This window comes from Chelonia mydas, chromosome 7, assembly GCF_015237465.2.
Source record: "Chelonia mydas isolate rCheMyd1 chromosome 7, rCheMyd1.pri.v2, whole genome shotgun sequence".
In the NCBI taxonomy this organism is placed as follows: Eukaryota; Metazoa; Chordata; order Testudines; family Cheloniidae; genus Chelonia; species Chelonia mydas.
This window is the reverse complement of record NC_057853.1, coordinates 23,282,580-23,302,400: the sequence shown is the minus strand read 5'-3', so window position 1 is coordinate 23,302,400 and position 19,821 is coordinate 23,282,580. Positions and strand designations below refer to the sequence as shown.

Sequence of the window (19,821 nt, the reverse complement as noted above, 5' to 3'; positions counted from 1 at the left end):
AACAAAACACTATGCAATGAGCCACGGGTATTTCTGGTGTAACTTCACTGCAGTCAGTGGGCTTACACAAGGGACAAATTTGATCCTGTATGTTTAATATTTGTGGACTTCAACATAGTCCTCCAGTTTTTGAGTCATCTCTCCTAAAAGGGTAAAGGGCACAGTTACCCTGGGGGTACAGTACGATTTTGGTTCTTTAATATTCTGGATGGGGTAGTACTTAGTCCAATTTCATCACCAGCAGGATTATTTGTCGCCAACGGGAATAAAATGAGGCCCATGATAATGCTAAGTCCATCAATTCATTTTTTCTCAGTATATCACAGCACCTGCGCCCCACCACCCAGGATTAGTGATCACATGCCACAATCTAAGAAATTTTATCACTTAGATGGGAGATTTCCAAGGATAGCCCAGGAGCACTTTGAAGTAATATGGGTAACATAGCAGGTGGTGCTCTTCCATCTCTGTAAGAAACTGATGCCCCAGCCTGGTGTGAGAGACCACTGTATTGCTAGATTGGTCATCATCTATGCAAATATGATATGAAAGAGAAGCCAGACCACTTATTCTCTAAACTCTCTCTCTCTCAGGGGCTTTGGGAGGATCAATGAGCTAATGCTTGTACTGACTTTTGAAGCTTAAAAATGTCAAGTCTTGTGATGGTCACTAAGCTCTCATGTCATTTTGCACTAAAATATGGGTGTTAACTATAGAGAAGCTACATGAATATAGGAACTGCCATGCCCAATCACACCCATGGCCCATTTAATCCAGTAACCTGTCTCTGACAGTGGGTAGAATCAGTCTTCAGAGGAAGTTGCAAGAAATCCCACCATAGGCAGATGAGGGGTTTCTGACCCCCACAAGGTCTCATCCTAATCCCTAATAGTCTGACTGAAATCCTGAAAGAGGTGGTTTTATCTGCCTGCTGCTACTTTATTAGCATTAACTGTTATAACGCTGGGTATCCAAGGGTCTAATCCTGGCTGTCACTCACTTCCTGCGTGACCTTGGGCAAGTCGCTGCATCTCTTCCAAACAGATTCTGTAAAATAAGGGATCCTACCTACTGCAGAAAAGCATTGTGAGAATTCGTTTATGCAGCTGTAAAATGTTACTGATCTAGAAGTGCTAAGGAGTAGCTGTATTATTATACATCCTAATCATACTCCATCTCAGATAATTACTATGGGCTGATCAAAATTCCCCCTGCAGTTTCATCGGGATACAGGATTCTTCTTCACTTCCTGTCCAATACCTTTGTAGCACTCTTGTGTGACTGTTAAACAAGTGCCTTATTCTACCCTAGGGTTGCCTTTATTTCAATAGCATGTGGACCTATTGGATCTTCTGTGGTGTAGTCAAGTATAGTTACTGCAGAGCAGTTTGAGAGCCTTGGCTAAAAGGTGTCAGAGAAGGGCAGAGTATTAGTATCATCGCTACATTGTCATCAGCGTTGGGGTTTTTGGACAAGACACTTCTTATGTGTTGCATTGTTTTTACAAAATCCAGCTCCTATTTTGAATGAAACAAAAGTTTAAAAACAATGAACTGACATCATTCCAGGACAGGTGGGAAATCCAGAGTGATCCAGGCTACGCACACACCTGGAGATGAGAGGGACAGAGTGCTCAATATTCAGCATTTAAAGTGTAGGGATGCCTTGCCAGTGGGCATTTCTCTGGCCAAAGAAAGGCCAGTCAGGGGCTCAAAGGGGATTAGGATGCGACATCCACAACGAGATAGTGTCTTGTCCCCGATTCTGATGTGTGGACTCTGAAGTCGTTTGCTAAACTCTGGCACTCTTCTGGCTGCATGCAGGATTTATAATTCTGGCCACAGGCCACTTGTAGTACACAGGCTTCTGAAAGGCTCCCTCGTGACAGCAGGGTACAGCTGCTGTCTCTAGTCCATGAATAAAATTGGAATTTTTGCTATGGTAACATGGAGGAGATTTATTCTCAGGGATTAATCCTGCTTCCATTCAAGTCCCTTGGGGGGAGACTTGGGTCCTAGGGTCACTCAGAAGTACAGCCAAAACCCCCTTATTAATCTAACATCACTCAGAGAGAGGACAGCACTGACGATGCAGGTCTGCGCCTGGCCTTTCTGTAATGCTTTGTCACCAGCCATCTGATTTTCAAAGCACTTTTAACAAGCAACTAACCTCCCACTCAGTGCATATTATCAGCACATCTGCTGGGACTCTTTTCTTTGCTCCTTGGCTTTATTTCATAAATTTTAATCCAAAACAGATGATTTTAAGGTGACTCCCATAGTACAAGAAAGAAAGAGGGGGAAGCAGGGCAGTGTCTGGTCAGGGATAGTAAGGCTGAGAAATCTGCAACTATGCAAACATGCTCTAGCAAGGAAAACTTATCTGATGCACTATTTGGCAAGTGACGTATAATGTTTTTTATTTTAAAAAAACAGCCTCTCCCTTCCTGTGCAAGTGCAGTATGTAAATTACTCACAGACACAGTGAGTAAACCCCATTCTCTGATGCCCTGCACCTTGTGTATTAATTTACATCTGTGCAAGAGGTTCCAATGCCAGAAGGGTGTCATTTTAAGTCCATGCTGCACAGGTGTAAATGACTACACAAAGTGCAGGGCAATAGTGAATTGGGCCAACAGGGCCAAACTGATCCTTGATGCAAGATCTCTGAAAACAACACGGTCACACTAAGAATGAATTAGGTCCATATCGGCAGGATTTAATCTTTTTAATCTGCATCAGAGGCAGCATTAATACTAATATTAAAGTGTGACTTAGTGATTTAAATTAGAGATGGGCCAAAGGCCAGGATCCGAACAATGGAGTCCGATCTGAGTAGCACCTTGAAGCTATAGTACGTAACATCTGATTCTGAACACACCGGACTTTGGGATAGTTCAAATTTGGATTCAGAATTTGAATCTCCAAATTCAGTAGAGTAGATCTGGGGTTTGGATTGTGCCCATTCAAGAGAGAGAATTTTGGCTCTGGATCCAAAGATTAAAGATGGGGTTTTGTTTGGGCCCATCCATCTCTAATATACATAGAAATGTTAATTTGCTTTTGTAGCAGTGAAGGTCCTACGCTGGAAGGATGAATTGTTCCTCGGAAGCCGGGTGGGATAGTGATTGGAGCTGCAGTCACTGAAGCCATAGTTAAGACCGGATTTATTTCTGTTGAAATGGAAGCAAAAAACAGAGATTCGGGCTGAGGGCCAGAAAGGTGAAATGAGAATCTTGAGCAGATTAACTTTCAGAGGAAACTGCATGCATATAATACCACCATAAATCAGCCGCAACTCCCAAGAACATTAGCCAGGCTGACAGGCCTTAAATTAGACCCAACAGCAACTTTGTTTTGGATCCCATACATCACATTTCTGCACCCCATGATCCTCCTGCTCTGTTCTCGCTTTCCCAAAGCAGGAAGGATGATCCCATTTACAAAATTACTGCTCTCGGATGGCTCTGGAGAACAGGGGCATGGTAAGCAAAACTCATCTGAATTGTTTAGGGAACCTTGTGTATTTCCTTATCTGGCCTGCTCCCCAGAGCACAAGAGGGGAGCCTGAGACTGCATATGAGACCAACCCAAATTATGTCACGTTTTTGTTGCTGGTATTGTCCAGAAACGTCACGAGACACAGTGACAAAGGTGTGGTCTGTCCAGGCTGCATGTCTGAGGCACATTGGCTGGGCTGGGTGAGGGAAGCTGGCCAATCCTATGCTTGTTTTGGTGTTCAATGTATTCAGTATCCAAGGCTGTCAATCTTACAAGTTTCAACAGCACTAATATCAAAGTAAAGTAAAAATATTGAGGTAGCATGTTTGGTAAGAAAAAACATTGTTCAGGGATCAAAAGCATGGAGATGGCGGAGAATTAAAAATGGCTCGCCCTCCTATTCTGTACTAGAAAGGGCCTCACCTGGAATCCTGGATCTGATCTAATCTCCCCCAAACTTTGGGAGAGTTGCCTCCAGATCTAAACGTTGCAGTTTAGGACTATCTTTAACTAACACCCTGCTCATATTTGGCAGTCTCAGCTCAGAGAAATTAGGATTTATTATTTGTATTATGGTAGCACGTAGGGGCCCCACTGTGTTAGTGCTGTACCAACAGAACAAAAAGATGATTGTTGCTCCATAGAAATTGCAGTCTAAGGCCCCAATCCTGCAATCACAGTAAAAAATGCTAGTCTCTTGCCATTACCTATTTTAGGTGCTTATTATATAAGGTGCCAGTCACCCCAGTGCACTGTTAAAGCAGTAAAAATTTTACTGTTAGAACTTCTCTTTGCCTGGGTTAAGTCAGGTGTGGTTACTATGTCTTTGACTGTCTTGGATCTTTCAAACTTCAGCTTTATTTCACCATTGGTTAAGTTATTGGCTTCTTTTTTAAGCACTAGCACTAGCCGATTTTGCTCCCTTTAAAGAACATCATATTTTGATTCAGTTTAAACTTTCCTTTGGTATTCTCTTTCTCCTGGATAAACAAAATGTCACATGCCAAACAAACAAGGCAATTCTAAACAGGTACAGCTCATAAATTCAGAATGGAAGACACAATGAAACAAGCACCAGAACCCCATGTAAAGAGCATCATAATCATATCCACACCCAACAACTAAAACCCCTACTCAGAGCCAACGTTCCCTCTAATTTTTGACAGGCCGTGTGCACAAAAAATTTCTTCTGGGCAACTCGTTGTGCTTTTGTGCAAATTTTTGTGCGCACTGTGTTTCGCTGTGCGCGCGGGGTTTAGGATCTGTGTGCGTGCACACAGCTTAGAGGGAACAGTGCTCAGAGCTCTCAAAAAACAGCTTCAACACTACTCTCCATTCCCTGCCCTCCCTGATAGCCACAGAACAAACACCCGATTTCCTGCACCAGCCCCAAAACACATCTTCCCTGACTTTTTCTTGTCCTTCCAAGTTTCTAGCTCCCATGATTACAGAGAAAAGAGCTTGAAAACATGACCCAGTGGCATCCAAAATAGCTCGGAAACTGGAAAACAAAAAGATATTTTAAAAATCTCATTATTTTTAAGCCAATCTTATTTTTGGGCCCAACTAATTAATTTGCAGCTAAGGGTTAGCGATATTGACAGCAGTGTTGCCCATTCTTATGATTTTATCATACTTCTTATGACATTTGGTGGTTTTCTTAAAGCCCCAGCTCTTGGAGTCATGATGATGAGAAGCTCATCTTTCAATTTTAAAAAAGTCTCTAGCCCTCATGGTTGAAAAGCTTAACCCCAGTGTATCCTAAAGGTGGCTCAGAAACTAGACGGTAAATGGGGAAATACCCACATGTATTGTTTGAATGAACTCTCATGATACTGGAGCCTGGTCTGTGGTTTCTGAGGGTTGGCATCACTGTAAGCGTCATGTCCAGGCTGTGCCTAGATCTATCCAGGTTCCCGGAGGAAGCTGGGAGCTGTGAAGAACAGACTCAGTATCCACCCCCTGCACAATATATGGACAATCTCTGCTCTCTGCAATGAGGTCTGAGCTCTCACTAACTTAGGATTTTGATCCTACAGGAATATTGTCATGCTCAGCGCTGCCTTTGGTCATAGCATTTTTAGTTAGGCATCGGCGTAGCCCCCTTGGTTGCGGAGCCTGACAGGGTCCTGGCTGTCGTGCGCGCCGCCATCTTGTGCCCTGGTCCATGAGTGGGCGCCGCCATCTTGTCCCTCCCTCGGCCTGGGCGCCGCCATCTTGTGCCCTCCCCGATGGATGGGCGCCCCCACCGCTGACTGTGAGAGTCCATCCGGTTTCATCCGCTGCCTGGCCGGCCATGGAGGGCCTCGCCTGCCGCCTGCTTCTCTGCCTGGGCTGCGCCCTGGCGGCCCCCGAGCTGCTCAATGAGGAGGTGAAGCGGACGGTGGATCTCAGCACGCACCTGGCCAAGGTGACGGCCGAGCTGAGCCTGGCTAACCCGGCGGGGGGCTCCGGGGGCGCCAGCTCCTTCCTGCTGGCGCTGGACCCCGGCCTGGAGAGCCACCTGGCCTACCTCGGGGTGCAGGTGAGTGCGCGCCCCAGCCCGCGTGGCAGCGCGCCCCGGCTGCGCTTCGCCCGCTCCTCCGCAGGGGCCCCGTCCCCCCGGCGACCCTCGGCCTGGCCCGTTCCGCGGCGCGGCCTCTGCGTGGCGGGAGCCCCCGGGCTCCCCCTTGCGCGAGGCGGGGCCCCCGCCCCTGCATGGGCCCCCCTCGTGTGTGAGCGGTTCGGGGCTGGGTCACTCACTGCAGGCATGCAAACCTCCGGGGCGGGCAAGCGGCCTTGCGGGCCGTGCTGCCAAGCTAGGGCAGCGCCCAGCCAGCCCCAGCCCCGCGCTTCTTTCTTTCCCCTCGGGTGGCCGTGGATTTTTCTCCTGCTTTTGACTCTGAGCTGATGGTGCCGTGACAGCCACTTCCCTGCCTGGCAGATACTGACACGTAAGCAAAAGTGCCGCAGGCGTTGCAATGCAACCACTAACCACACCGTGGGGGAGAGGGAGAAATCCGAGGGGTGTCTTAGTAGGAACCTCTACATGGGTGTTCCCTAAGGCATAATGCTAACTGCTGCAGGCCACCTGCATGAGATCCATCCAGCTTCTGAAACCTTATTATTTCTCTGCTCTTTCTGGATGCCTTTAGTAGTAGGGACCCCGCCTGCTCTTATAGTGTAGATTTAAGTTTTTATTTTTGGCAGAGGGTGGTTTTGTTATGCCCTGGGTAGGTTGGTGACTGATTTGACAGTTAACATTCATTTCCTTGCAGTTCTTTGGGTTCAGCTTGGTGTGGCTTTAAGTTTAGAAGGGGATCCCATATAAATGGGAGAGTGAAAGATATAAATACAAGCGGGGCCCTGAGTCTGAATGGGCAACTGTCAGATGGCTGCCTAGCCCTTCATCCACTTATAATCTTCTTCAAGCACTTGAACCACTTACAGTATTTAGTGGTGAGTGATTCTGAAAAGCAGCTGTTAGTTCAAGGAGCTGGGAGCTAGGATTTTTGGGCTTTGATTCCACTCTGCGACTGACTGTATCACCTTCTGCAAAGTCACTTCACCACTCTGCCTCATTTTCCCCTACCATAAAGGATAAATAATGGTGCCCTACCTCAGAGTTTGTAATGTAAGTCTTAAGCCTTTGAAATTTCCTGGTATATAAAGAAATGGCAAAGCATTAGAATAATAGCCTAATGCTTTAAAAATACAGTTGGGATTTAATAATAGTAGAGATTATCAGTAAAACTCCACTGAAACACAAAAAGGATCAGGTTCTGCTTTGATCTAAATTTTGCTTTCAGGTTCTTGAGTTGTACACACTTGGACAGTGACTGCTTCTGTGAGTAGAGCTTAACACACTTTAGGCACCACTGCAGTACAAAGAATAAATCATTATCCTTTGCCAGCATAAATCTGGATCAACTGCAGAAGGGTTACTCCAGGCTTACACTGGTGTAACAGAGCAGACTTTGGTCCACACTGTGTTAATGTGGTACTGAAACAAAGGCTTTTGCATGCATATTCTGTGTGCTGCTTTTAATAGCACTCAAGTGGCTTGGTGGTAGGATACAGAGACTTTCACTTCTAGGTCCCCTGTTCAAAGCCAGCTCAGTTTGGTAATGACTGAGAGTTGTCACCATCAGATGTCTATAAAGTTCCTAGCATGCTGCTGGTGCTCTACAAATAATTAGGCTACTAAAAGGCCGTTATTATGACTGTGAAACAAGGAGGCTGGGTAACCTTGCTTAGAGTGTCTCAAAAGGGAATGAGACATGGAGAGTGATGCTAATCTGTGTGTCTCATTTACCACATCTAAATGTGGTCTTTCCAGAGCAGTCTTGATACATGTTGGAGCAGGACCCAGAGATGCATGGGGGAAGCTTTTGTCTTGCAGGCTGTGTTTGTCCTATGGATGCTCAGGAGACTTGAGTCTCCAGTTCCAGGGCTATCAATCCAGCACTCTTTTCCTCAAGAGGTTTGAGAGAGTAGCTGTGCAGGTGCTGCTTTCTGATGACAGTAGAATGAGACTGTTGTGCCAGTCTTTGCTTTTTCACTTGGTGGCCGCTCCCCTAGGAGCTCCAGTGAGAGAAGCTCTGTAAAAGGACCTGCTGGAGGAGTAGGGCTGGCCATTGACAGACTCCGTTCCATGCCTTTGACAGCTTGGGAATTGGCCTAGGACACTGGCAGAAGCTTCAAAAAATTTAACAGGAGCCTCCAGTTCCTATTCTTGGATACAGACCACAATTTGTTGAATTGGCCAATATTAATGACTGTGAAGCTAATAGATATTGGGTTTTTAATAAACAATTTTTTTGTCAACTAGTATGCGTTGTGTGCACTTCAATAAGAAATGAATAGGAATTGTGTAGTATTTGACCTGATAAATTCAGCTGCTTCACCTGGGAGGCCTAAATGGTGACATGGTGATCAGGCTGTAATGTTTTGTTTTGGAACAGGTGAAAGGTGAGGAAGAGGAGGAGAACACCTTGGAGGTGCGGGAGACTAAGGTGAAAGGTAAAAGGTGAGTCTTACCCTGTAATGCCAAATAACAGGGAGCAGTTCTGTTAGGGACCAGTATTTGTAACTTACCCATTCAAATTGGACCTCCCCAGTTGAGTAATAGCAGAATCAAGAGAGATGTTAGTCTAAGGAGCAAGTCCAGGACTTAAATATTTCATCACGCAGCCCCTACAACAATCTTGCTGGTGGTTGGGTGTCCTTTATTCTTTCAGAGGCCCATCTTACGTTTCACTCCACAGCCTGTAGCACAATTTGAGAATACAGATAACAGTGTAGGACCTGATTCCCAGGTCAGCAAAAGTAGATGCCCTCAGTTTCCTGGGGAAATGGAGAAGTCTGTCTGGCAGCCTCTCCGCAGAGAGACTGCTCTCTCTTTATAAGTCCCTCTATTAGGGATGCAGTACAGGTGTCTTCCTCAGCTCCCCTGTGCCATGTAGGGAACTCCCCCTGTGTCCTAGCATCTTATGAAACCCTCCTGTCAGAACATCTGTTGCCACCTCCCTGTATTAGGGGAACTGGGATGGAGATGCATTAGAACCACATGGGCCTCTTAAGGGTCTGTACTGCCCATCACATACAGTTACAAATTTGGTTTGGCTCTGTTTACGCTGCAATACTGAACCATATTTTTGCTGCAGGATGTTAGATTCTGCAGCTTAAAATGGGCTTGTAGCCCCTAACCCAGAGAGAGAGCCCTCTTTCTAGCCAGAGGCTCCACATCCACCACACTTGGGGAGTATCCCATATTTGCAGCATGCTTGAGGGAGCAGAAATTTGTAGTGCAAGGCTCTTTCAGAGGCTGTGCATGTTAGCTATTAAATAAGGTGAGCTTTTTAAACTGGTTCGGCACTAGTTGCTGGTGATCTCAAGAGGTTCATAGCTATGGCGTGAAACACTGAATTATCAAGGCAGAACAGTGCCCACTTTGTAGCTATGACTGGCTGAAGGTGCCCCAACTAATCCAGGTGGAGGGCTGCATCACCAGTGAGTTAGAGACTGCTCCCTTCCTGCAGCTGCCAAGGTCCATCCATTGGGGCTCTTATCTACTCTCCTTCCACTGTCTGGGCAGCAGTTCTTGCTAGGTGGTGTGAACCCGCTGGGGAGGTATCTGTTTCTTTGAAGGCTACAAGAGAACTCTGCTGTGGATTAGGTGAGAAGTTTTCTCTAGTCCCACACCTCCCGACTTCACTGTCTGCAGGATACCCCTGCTGGATCCCTGGCCATAGACATCCTTATTCAGCTTCAGCCCAATGGGAGAACAAGTAGTGCTGACTTGAGAGGTAACAGACTCTTAGGGGCAGGAACTTAGTATGTTTGTTTTCCTGTCAGATCATTGCCTATGCTCCATTTTAGATTATTCTCTCCACCTAGAGAATAATGGAAAATCCACAGTGAAGTGCAGCTATAGAGAAATGGTGAAAGGAACGCACCAGTATCTCTACCCCAAAAACATCACACAGGTGGTATGTTAGCTTGATTCCCTTTGAATATCCATTCAGGCCTGTGCCAAATGATATCCAATTATAGACTGCCCCATCACCATTTATATGTAAATGTACCCATACTGTGGAACAGAAATCTCCTCCTGAGGAACAAGCACCAGGCTACTGGCAGAAATCTACTTTGGGCCTGATCCTGCAAGGCCGTTTTACAGCACTCCCAGTTTTGAAGGAGGGAGTCCTTTAAGAGCAAATAGAAAACTTCCAGGTTCCCCTCTGCACCAGTGTGTGTTGCAGGGGCTTAAGAGTGCACGTCAGGCCAGTGGAGATCTTGGTGTTTATAGCTTTCCTGCTGTTCTCCCTTTCAGCGGCAAATTCTTCACCGTCAAGTTGCCATCTCCTCTGGCGCCAGGTGCCAAGATCCGTTTATCCATCGAAACAGTTTTCACACATGTCCTGCAGCCGTACCCCACGCACATCACACAGGCTGAGAAACAGTTTGTGGTCTTTGAAGGGAATCATTATTTCTACTCTCCATACCCAACGAAGAGCCAAACTACACGTGTGAAACTGGCCTCCAGGAACGTAGAGAACTACACCAAGCTGGGCAATCCTACCCGGTCAGAGGACATGATTGAATATGGGCCTTTCAAAGACATCCCACCATATAGCCAGGTAAATTCTTGTGGCTAGCAAAACCCTGGCTGAAAGGCTCTTGAAAATAAATTGTAGCTTGTTGTTGTCCTGCAAAGTGCACCACATAAATAGGTCAATTATGGCTCAAGACGTTGAATGGGATGTAGAGACATTTGCCTCTCGGTCACATATTAGGATGGTGCCAAGTGTCTGAAAACTGGTGTCGTATGTGAATTGAGTTGGTATTTCTCAGTTCAGTTCCTAATGGGTAAGTGTCAGTATCACAAAACCACCACAGCTGGCATTAATTGCCTCTGAACTTCGCCTCTCTACTGAGACTGCCAATGAGAAACCCTTGGAGAGAGGGGTCTCTCTCCAGGGCATGGATGTCTTGGGGTAGTGAGGGAGAGCTTGAACTGTAGCTGCCTTTACTATACCTGCTCGAGTACACAGAGAGGACTTGAGGGTGTCAATTCAGCAACACTAAATTCACTCCAAAAAAGTTAAAAGGAAATAGTTGTAGTAACATGCTGAGGGGCAAACACCTGCTACTCTGAGTGTATATTATTTAAGGAAGCTCATGGGATAGTATGGAGAAGAGACTCTGTTGAAATATAACCTAGTTACTTTGTACATATTGTCCTTAATATGCAGTATCAGCATTCTCGCTGCAAGATTCAGAGTTTGATTTAGCACTTAAGTGTTAAGCCAAGCACCTGAACATCTGGCTGTTTTTCCTGTCAAGTTTCACCCATGCATCACCAGTTGTTCCAGTGGGATTTATGTCAGGAACTCAGTTACTCTCATGATGGTACAGGTGTGGGCTCAAAGGAATGGCACCTTGGAACATAAGGGTCAGATGGTTTTGTTTATCTTGGGGTGCTGATAGCAGGAGATATGCCCCATCCAAGCTGTCTTATTGTCAGTGGTCTGTATGAGATAACACCTTTGCTCTGCGATCCTGATTCCCTCCAGTCCAAAGCATTCATCAGTTAGCTCAGTGAATCCTGCTACCTGCAGTCAGTTGTATTAAAGGCAGGGGACATCTCAGTATCTAGGGGCTTCCTATCTGCCCATGCTAACTTCCCTTGTTGTGAGCAGTCACTTGTGAAACCTAGCATATCCATTAAGCTGCTTCCACTTGATCAGTTAAAACAGCCAGAATGGATGCTGAAATTTTGCTAAAGTGCTTTAATTGATATCTCCAAAGTGTCATAGCTGAGCTTCAGGTTAGGTGTGTTAGTTTTGAGCTGTGTGCATTTTTCACCCTGTATTGTGTGACCAGCTGTTATAAATCAAAAAAAGGGGGGGGTCCAGGGATGGCCATTGCTAATGGCTGTCACTATAATGGAATGATTCACTCTGGGATTTGATGGAGGGGGAATCCTTTTCCCCTCCTCCCTCTGGGTTTGTTACTTCCTTGTCTGGGATTTATATCTTGTTTTCTTTCCTTCTCAGGACATCCTTAAGGTACACTATGAAAATAACAACCCATTCCTGACCATCACCAGTATGATACGGGTCATTGAAGTGTCTCACTGGGGAAATATTGCTGTAGAAGAGACTGTTGACTTAAAGCACACAGGAGCTGTGCTCAAAGGGCCTTTCTCCAGATATGACTATCAAAGGCAGCCAGACAGTGGAATATCTTCTGTCAAATCTTTTAAGGTTTGCATTTTGTGCCCTCCTTTACCACCTTCCTTTAGAAAATCCTATTGCCCTTTCTTTTGTCTCTTATTTGGCAGCAGCGCACAAGGGATAAGGGGAAAACATAAAAAGCTTTCAGATATTTACAAGATGTCATTACCAAAGAGGAATTACTCAAGGTAGTACAGGAAGGTATAACTGGAGGGGTGCGGGAGGTGTCACTTTGTTGCTTCTGTAGGCTTATTGCATAAACCAAGTGCTCCGTGTATCCTACATTGTCCTCGCAAGCTGCCTTTGTGCTACCTGTCAGAGATCCAGTTGAATGCCCCTTCTTGGGCACACACCAGACTGCTGTGAAGGGATCCAAATTCTGAATCCCTGTGTGCTTTAAGCCTCCAAAGTCTGAACAGTCCATTCACTGCCTCTAGCTTGGGGTCTCTAGGCACACTTTTGGGGTGCCAATCCTCTGTCTAGTACCCCTCCTGAGAGCTGTAACCCTGCGGTCCAACTACCCAGCCCCTGGGACTAGTGCTGGCCCCCCTGCCCCCAGACTCCCTTGTAGCTTAAACATACCCTCTCCCAGAACTCCAGCCATGTTCTGGATTAACTTTTCAGGGACACACGATAGGTGTGTCACATAACACACACACAGACTGCACAGAATTGTAAAATACCATTGCTCTTTACTTGATAGCACAAGAAATACACAGATGTATACAAAAATAATAAACATTACATGCACTTCCTTGCCTCAGTTTCCTCACCACTCTGGAGCATTCTTTGGGCTGGGCTCAAGGTCTTGTAGGGGTGTCCAGGATCCTCTGCTGCAGCTTATGGCATGATTTCTGAAACATGGAGCCCCTCTCCAGGGCAGGTCAGCTTGCTTTCTCTGACTGCTAAACCGGCCCGTCCTTCTGAACTCCTGCTTTGTCACCTCTGCTCTCTCTTTGTGTTGTATAGGAATTTTCCACTCTCCAAACATCTTGTTGAGGGGTTAGAGAAAACTAGTTTTCCTAAACTTAGCCAACCCATTGTCCTTCATATGTTTCCACCTGAATAGGCAGCAACTGAAGTGACCAGCCATTGTCTGGAGATGTGTTTTCAGCCCTGGCGGTAATGGCAGATTCCACATTTACATAGAAACAACAAGGAGTCTGGTAGCACCTTAAAGACTAACAGATTTATTTGAGCATAAGCTTTCGTGGGTAAAAACCTCACTTCTTCAGATGCATAAATATATGTATTTATGTCTGCATCTGTAATGTTCACTCCATGCATCTGAAGAAGTGAGGTTTTTACCCACGAAAGCTTATGCTCAAATAAATCTGTTAGTCTTTAAGGTGTCACTGGACTCCTTGTTGTTTTTGTGGATACATACTAACACGGCTACCCCCTGATACATTTACATAGAGGCATTCAGTGGTAGAGCAATTTTTATAGTAACAACTTCATATCATCATCAACCAGAACTCAAATTGTACAGACAGATTCCCCAAATCATCACACCACCCTCCCACCTCCTTCTATTTCAGGGACTCCCTGTAACCTCCCTCATAAAAGGGGCTCTCTGTGGCACCCTCCCACTCCTCTCCTTCCTCCCTATGGCAGGAACTCCACCGTCCTCCTCCTCCCATACTGTTATCTCCATTGTTATGCTGGAAGGTGTTAATGGCTGCCATCAACAAGTTCTTTGATTTGTAGACAATTACAGAGCTGGTTGAAGCTGCTTGCTCTGCTGATCAGATGCTAGGAGCTCTGCCCCCATTTCCCCTTCCGGTTTTCTGATTTTTCACCAGAATCTGTGGGCTTCTGCCCATTGATGCCTAGAATATTCCCTGAAATTTTGGAATTGATTGCATGCAGAGTTCAAAAAGTGTCAAGTGACATCAAGACAGACAGAGAAATGTTATTGAGTTGAATGTATGAATTCACAAGCTCAGCCCCCTAGGAGCAATGGGATGGAATGAAATGGGACTTTTAGGCTGATCAGATAGGATGTGAAATAAAATCCTGAAGGAAGTGGTAGAGCAGCACATCCAGGACATTGTGGTAGGCATGTCCCTCATTGCTTAGGAAACTGGACTGGATAAAGTACCACTGACTGTCTGTAGGGAACAATGTTACATTGAGTTCAAGGCCATAGACTGGATGATCCAATAGGGCTTCGTCATCTATAACTTCTCTGAATATGGGCAATAGCTTTTGCTGAGCACATTGTGGCCAATCACTTACATTAATGCCATTTTGCCACATGCTGCTGCCAAGCAGTCATTTTGTTGCTTCTTGTGAGAAGTGGTGCTATTCCTGACTGAAGCTGAACCAAGTGTCATCAGTAGCTGCTTTGCCTATTCTAGTGGAAATTTTCTTTCTCTAGCAAATGCACTGAGTGCTGCTTCTCTCCCCCATGCAGACCATTCTTCCTGCTGCGGCTCAGGATGTATATTACCGAGATGAAATTGGAAATATCTCTACCAGCCACCTTCTCATCCTGGATGACTCTGTGGAGATGGAGATCCGCCCCCGCTTCCCACTCTTTGGGGGTTGGAAGACCCATTACATCATTGGCTACAACCTGCCTAGCTATGAATACCTCTATAACCTTGGTGGGTGTCACAGGATTGGGGTAGTAAAAGGCCAGACTTACTGTGTTGAAAATCTGACATTTGTACAGTATGGGGCTCTTGTAACCTTTTAGTGTTTATTGCTAGCTCTTACTTCTGTAACTTACAAGCCAGTCTCCTGCTTGCATGTGCCTCTTCCTGTATCCTTAGACCTTTTGTTAAAAACTGCCATTTTCAGGGGAACCAAATGATCCTCTGCTGAGGAGTGCATACAGCCCCTGTCCTTCAGCATGCTGAGATTCACAGACACTGGGAAAACCTTTCCATGGAAGTCTGTTTTGTTAAACTACCTGGAATTTTTTCTGTCCTTTCTGCCTTCTCTCAGGTGACCAATATGCCCTGAGGATGAGGTTCATTGACCATGTGTTTGATGAGCAAGTTGCAGACTCTCTGACTGTAAAGATAATCCTGCCAGAAGGTGCCAAGTAAGTGACACTGCTCTTGTGCTGTTACTGCTGAAAATGCTTCACCTGTGCATTGATGGCCAAGTCTCCTGTCTGCTCTTGGGGATGGAGCACCATGAAAACATAACGGCTGACATGAGCACAGAAGACACCTTGGAACACAATCTGTCACATATTATAAATTGCTTTTTAAACTGCAGTGAACTTGTTTTCAATGTGCAATTGAGTAGTGTGCATTGGGCCACAACAGGCCAATCAAAAAGCCATCCCATCTCAGACATGTTAGAATCATGTGGGAGTGTCTGTTTATTCCTGCAGGAATATTCATGTGGACAGCCCATATGAAATCAACCGAGCCACTGACGAGCTCCACTACACCTACTTGGACACGTTTGGACGCCCGGTTATTGTGGCACACAAGAACAACCTAGTAGAGCAGCACATCCAGGACATTGTGGTAGGCTTGACCCCTTTGTTTGAATAACTTAAATGAGCAGCCATGCCTCCTCCTCACTCACCCTTGTAATCATAACAATATCTGGTCTGGGGCTGAGGAGTTCCTGAAAAATGACATGCAAATTGTGTGGCTTTGCTTGTCTGTTACTATGTGAAGTTCTCTCTGCTGGAAGATGTGAGAATCTGTAATGCAGATGCTGGGTTGCAGCCCTTAAGGAAAGCCAGTGTAGCCAACGCACAGCCCAGTTGGGGAAACTTGTTGCTCAAGAGATATAGAAAACCAGCAGTGTGACTAGGTTCTTGACTACACAGTTTGCATTATCTGAGCTGGATCCATTCTGTGTGCCATAACTATTCTTCCTTGGTTTTTAGGAACATTTAGGTGCTTGAAGTTTCTCCCTTGACTAATGGCAAGTCATTGATCCCATTCTCTGAATCCTATTTTGCAGGTGCACTACACCTTCAACAAGATCCTGATGCTGCAGGAGCCACTGTTGGTGGTTGGAGCCTTTTACATCTTGTTCTTCACAGTGATCTTCTATGTGAGGCTCGACTTCTCCATCACCAAGGTACTATATGGCAAGTTGCAGCCTTGTGACTGAGGGGAAAGTTTTATTCCCCTAATGGCTGGAAATTGCCTGTAGAAATAGTTCCCCTCACTAAATGTTCTTTCCATTGGAATATTCCTATTTAGGTACTTGGTGCCTTATCACCATAGCATCTGAGCACCTAAAGACATATTGGTTTTGTCTTGGTATGTGATGGATACTCCATCTTTAGCTTTCATGTAAAATATTCCAGCCCTGGGACAGCAAGCCCATCTGAATCTAATTGGTTTGTGAATGTCCTGTGGGAGTCCCTTCCTCCATATTTTCCCTTGGTTTTTATTAACCCAGAGCTAGGCTGGCTGATTAGAGGCAGCCAGAGGCTTCTATGCTCGGACCAAGCTAACTTCGGCATTCTTTTGACAGCTGTTGGTGTTAAATTGTAAAATGTAAGATCTGAGGTGCTTTTGCATAGCACATGTGGCTAGACAGGCATTGGCTCAGTTTAAGTTTTTTGTATGTGCTTGTCTATGTACCTTATCGCCCTTTATAGGATCCAGCTGCTGAAGCTAGGATGAAGGTGGCCTGCATAACAGAGCAAGTTCTCACCTTGGTGAACAAGAGACTGGGCCTGTACCGCCACTTTGATGAAGCGGTGAATAAGTACAAGCAGTCACGGGACATCTCCACTCTAAACAGTGGCAAGAAGACCTTGGAGACAGAGCATAAGGCCCTGACCAATGAAGTAGCCTCTCTGCAGTCCAAGCTGAAGACAGAAGGCTCTGACATGTGTGATAAGGTAAGAGCTCTCTCCTGTCTTAGCTGTGCTTTGTTGCTGGCCTTAAGCTACGCTGCCTCCATTCTAGATGTCTTCTGATGCTTAGCTTAACTGCTGCCTCCTGTTCTCTCTTTCATGCGCTCCAAAATTACTTGCTTCTTGTCAGAAAGATGTAGGGGATGGTATTAATTGTTTGTTTTTTCCCCCCCTCTGCTGTAGTTTTTCTCTTGCTTTTATTGCTTTATAAAATGTGTGGAGGTGAAAAATTGCTTGCCACTAGCATTCACTGTCTCCAAAAGATCCCCTAGACCAGCTGCCTTGGAAGCAGGATTGTATGTTACAACTGCATTATCTTATCATTACACTCCTAGTAATGGCAAATGGAATGAAAACTTGGATCTTCTAAGTTGAAACATAGCAACAGATTGTATATTATTAAACTATCCAAGCCAGTAACACAAGTTATTTTGGGGGTCCTGGGCTATTTCTGGGTTTGTTGCCAGAATCCACCTGGGAAGCTTTTGCTTCATATTACATGGCTTCTTTGGGAGAACAAGAGAACAACACCTACAGGTGTTCAGCTACTCCAGTTTTGTCTTGGCTGACCATGTCTGGGGCTCTTATTTTTGCATAGAAGGTGCCTCATCACATTGCTTCACTTGTATCATGGTAAAACGAAACCACAAGAGTTGAACACATTTACTTGTTAATGTTTTATTTTTGTGCAAGTGTGAATTTCACACTGGTGGAAGATGCTGCCTTCACAGTCCAATAGACTGAATTCCTTTCTCTGCAACAACGTGGCAGCACAGCACACCCCAGGCGCACACACTACCATTCCCAACCTTTATGCCTCAACTCTGACCAGAAGCAGCCACCCACCTTGAGGCGTGGGGAGTTCAGTTTTTATGCTGTGGGTACTGATCCCACTGTGAACTTCACTGAGATCCGCCAAACTCACTTCACACTGGCAACCACAATAATTATCAGAAAACAGCTACTTTTGGCCACCATGGTCCTGAGTTGGATTTGTACTGGTGACCTAGATTTGAAAGTCTCTAACTTATCATTAAACATTACTGAAAGTAAGAATTACACCTCTCTCAATGCTAGTATCTGGCTTCTGAGGTTCCGTTTAAACCTCCTCTGTCCATTTAGCCTCTGCCCCCTCCCCGAGAGGAACCCTCCAAATGCCATGTTCACTTATAGCCATGCCAGTGGGAGAGGCTGTTCTATATCCTGTGCTGTGTCTTCCTTGGTCCCAGCTTTTCTGCTTAGCCATGTCATAGGGCTGTTTGTGTTCAGTCCTCTTTAATATTCTTTTATTCTGAACTCCTACAAGGTGAGCGAGATTCAGAAGCTCGACAGCCAAGTCAAGGAGCTGGTTCTGAAATCATCTGTTGAGGCAGAGCGGTTGGTGGCCGGCAAGCTTAAGAAGGACACGTACATTGAGAATGAGAAGCTGCATTCCAACAAGCGCCAGGAGCTGGTCACCAAAATTGACAACATCCTCGATGCACTATAACTTCAGAGTTAAAGTGGTGGGAGGGGGGAGAAACGTGAGTTGAGATTAAAGGCTGTTGAGTGGACATGCTCGGAGCCAAACCAGTGATGCTCTTTGGTCAGTAAAATTGGGGAAGGGAGAAAATTTGAAATGGAAAATGCCTGCAAATAATTTTTTTTGGCTTACTCTTTTTTAGGGCTTGTTTGCCAATCAGAATCTGCTGTGGAAGGGACCATGGTATAACAAGATTTGGATTTGGTTGTAACAGGGTTCCTTCCACACAGACAAGGCAAGACCAGGTTATAAAGCAGTCTCCATTCTGTATTTTGCTGTGTAAGAGGGCCCTTACTGTCCCTGTACAACTAGCCAGACAGCCTGGGTGGAGACGTGCTCATGGCAGATCTGAACATTGGGGCCAGTGAGAATAAAGGCATCTTTGTTCTTCTGAAGGCTTTAAAATAAATCCACTCCCCCTTGAATTTATACTTTTATATTTTGGGGGATAAGGAACCCGAGCAAAGGAGATTTGTACTGTTTTTTGTCACAAAAAGTGAGGTTTTTGAGCTGGCAATGTCCTGAGTCTGTTTAAAATAAAGCCAGTGCAGCTGAGAGGTTTTCATCTCCTGAAAGCCTGTGTTTGTTCCTGGTATTTTTTTTAACTATGTAGACAATACCCAATTGAAATAAACAAGGGAGGATGGATATTTAGCGCTTTCTCTATTTCTGAAGGACCTTGCTGGCTCCTGCAGTAACTTATGGGAATGCCCAGCTAATATACAGATTGGAGGTTTTTTCTCATATACCCTTTTCTTGTGCCCCATGTCTCAGGGCATTAGGGTGACTCAGTGAGGCAGGCTCAAGAGGAAGAGCCGTTGTCTGGAGGAGAGGTTAACAGGGGCAGGAGAGATCAATAAGACTCGGACTTTCCAACCTGGAAAATAAATGACTAAGGGGGATATGATTGAGGTCTATAAAATCATGACAGGTGTGGAGAAAATAAGTAAGGAAGTGTTGTTTACTCCTTCTCATAACACAAGAACTAGGGGTCACCAAATGAACACACAGTCAGCCTCTTTGCCAGAGGATGTTGTGAAGGCCAAGATTCAAAAAAGAGCTAGATAAGTTCATGGAGGATAGGTCCATCAATAGCTATTAGCCAGGATGGGCAGGGATGATGTCCCTAGCCTCTGTTTGTCAGAGGCTGGAAGTAGGCAGCAGGGGATGGATCACTTGGTGAGTGCCCATTCTGTTCATTCCCTCTAGGGCACCTGGCATTGGCTACTG

At 45.5% G+C, this 19,821-nt stretch overlaps 1 protein-coding gene across 1 annotated transcript; it reads left to right on the top strand.

The window, feature by feature from the left end:
* The first annotated feature begins 5,612 nt into the window (after positions 1 to 5,612).
* Positions 5,613 to 19,166, top strand: RPN1 (ribophorin I). The gene is made up of 10 exons (XM_007059985.4): positions 5,613 to 6,024; positions 8,444 to 8,508; positions 10,315 to 10,621; positions 12,041 to 12,250; positions 14,640 to 14,832; positions 15,176 to 15,275; positions 15,573 to 15,711; positions 16,160 to 16,279; positions 16,809 to 17,054; positions 18,376 to 19,166. The coding sequence occupies exons 1-10, from the start codon at positions 5,668 to 5,670 to the stop codon at positions 18,556 to 18,558; spliced, it is 1,920 nt and encodes a 639-aa protein (XP_007060047.4). The 5' UTR covers positions 5,613 to 5,667; the 3' UTR covers positions 18,559 to 19,166.
* The last annotated feature ends 655 nt before the right edge of the window (positions 19,167 to 19,821 follow it).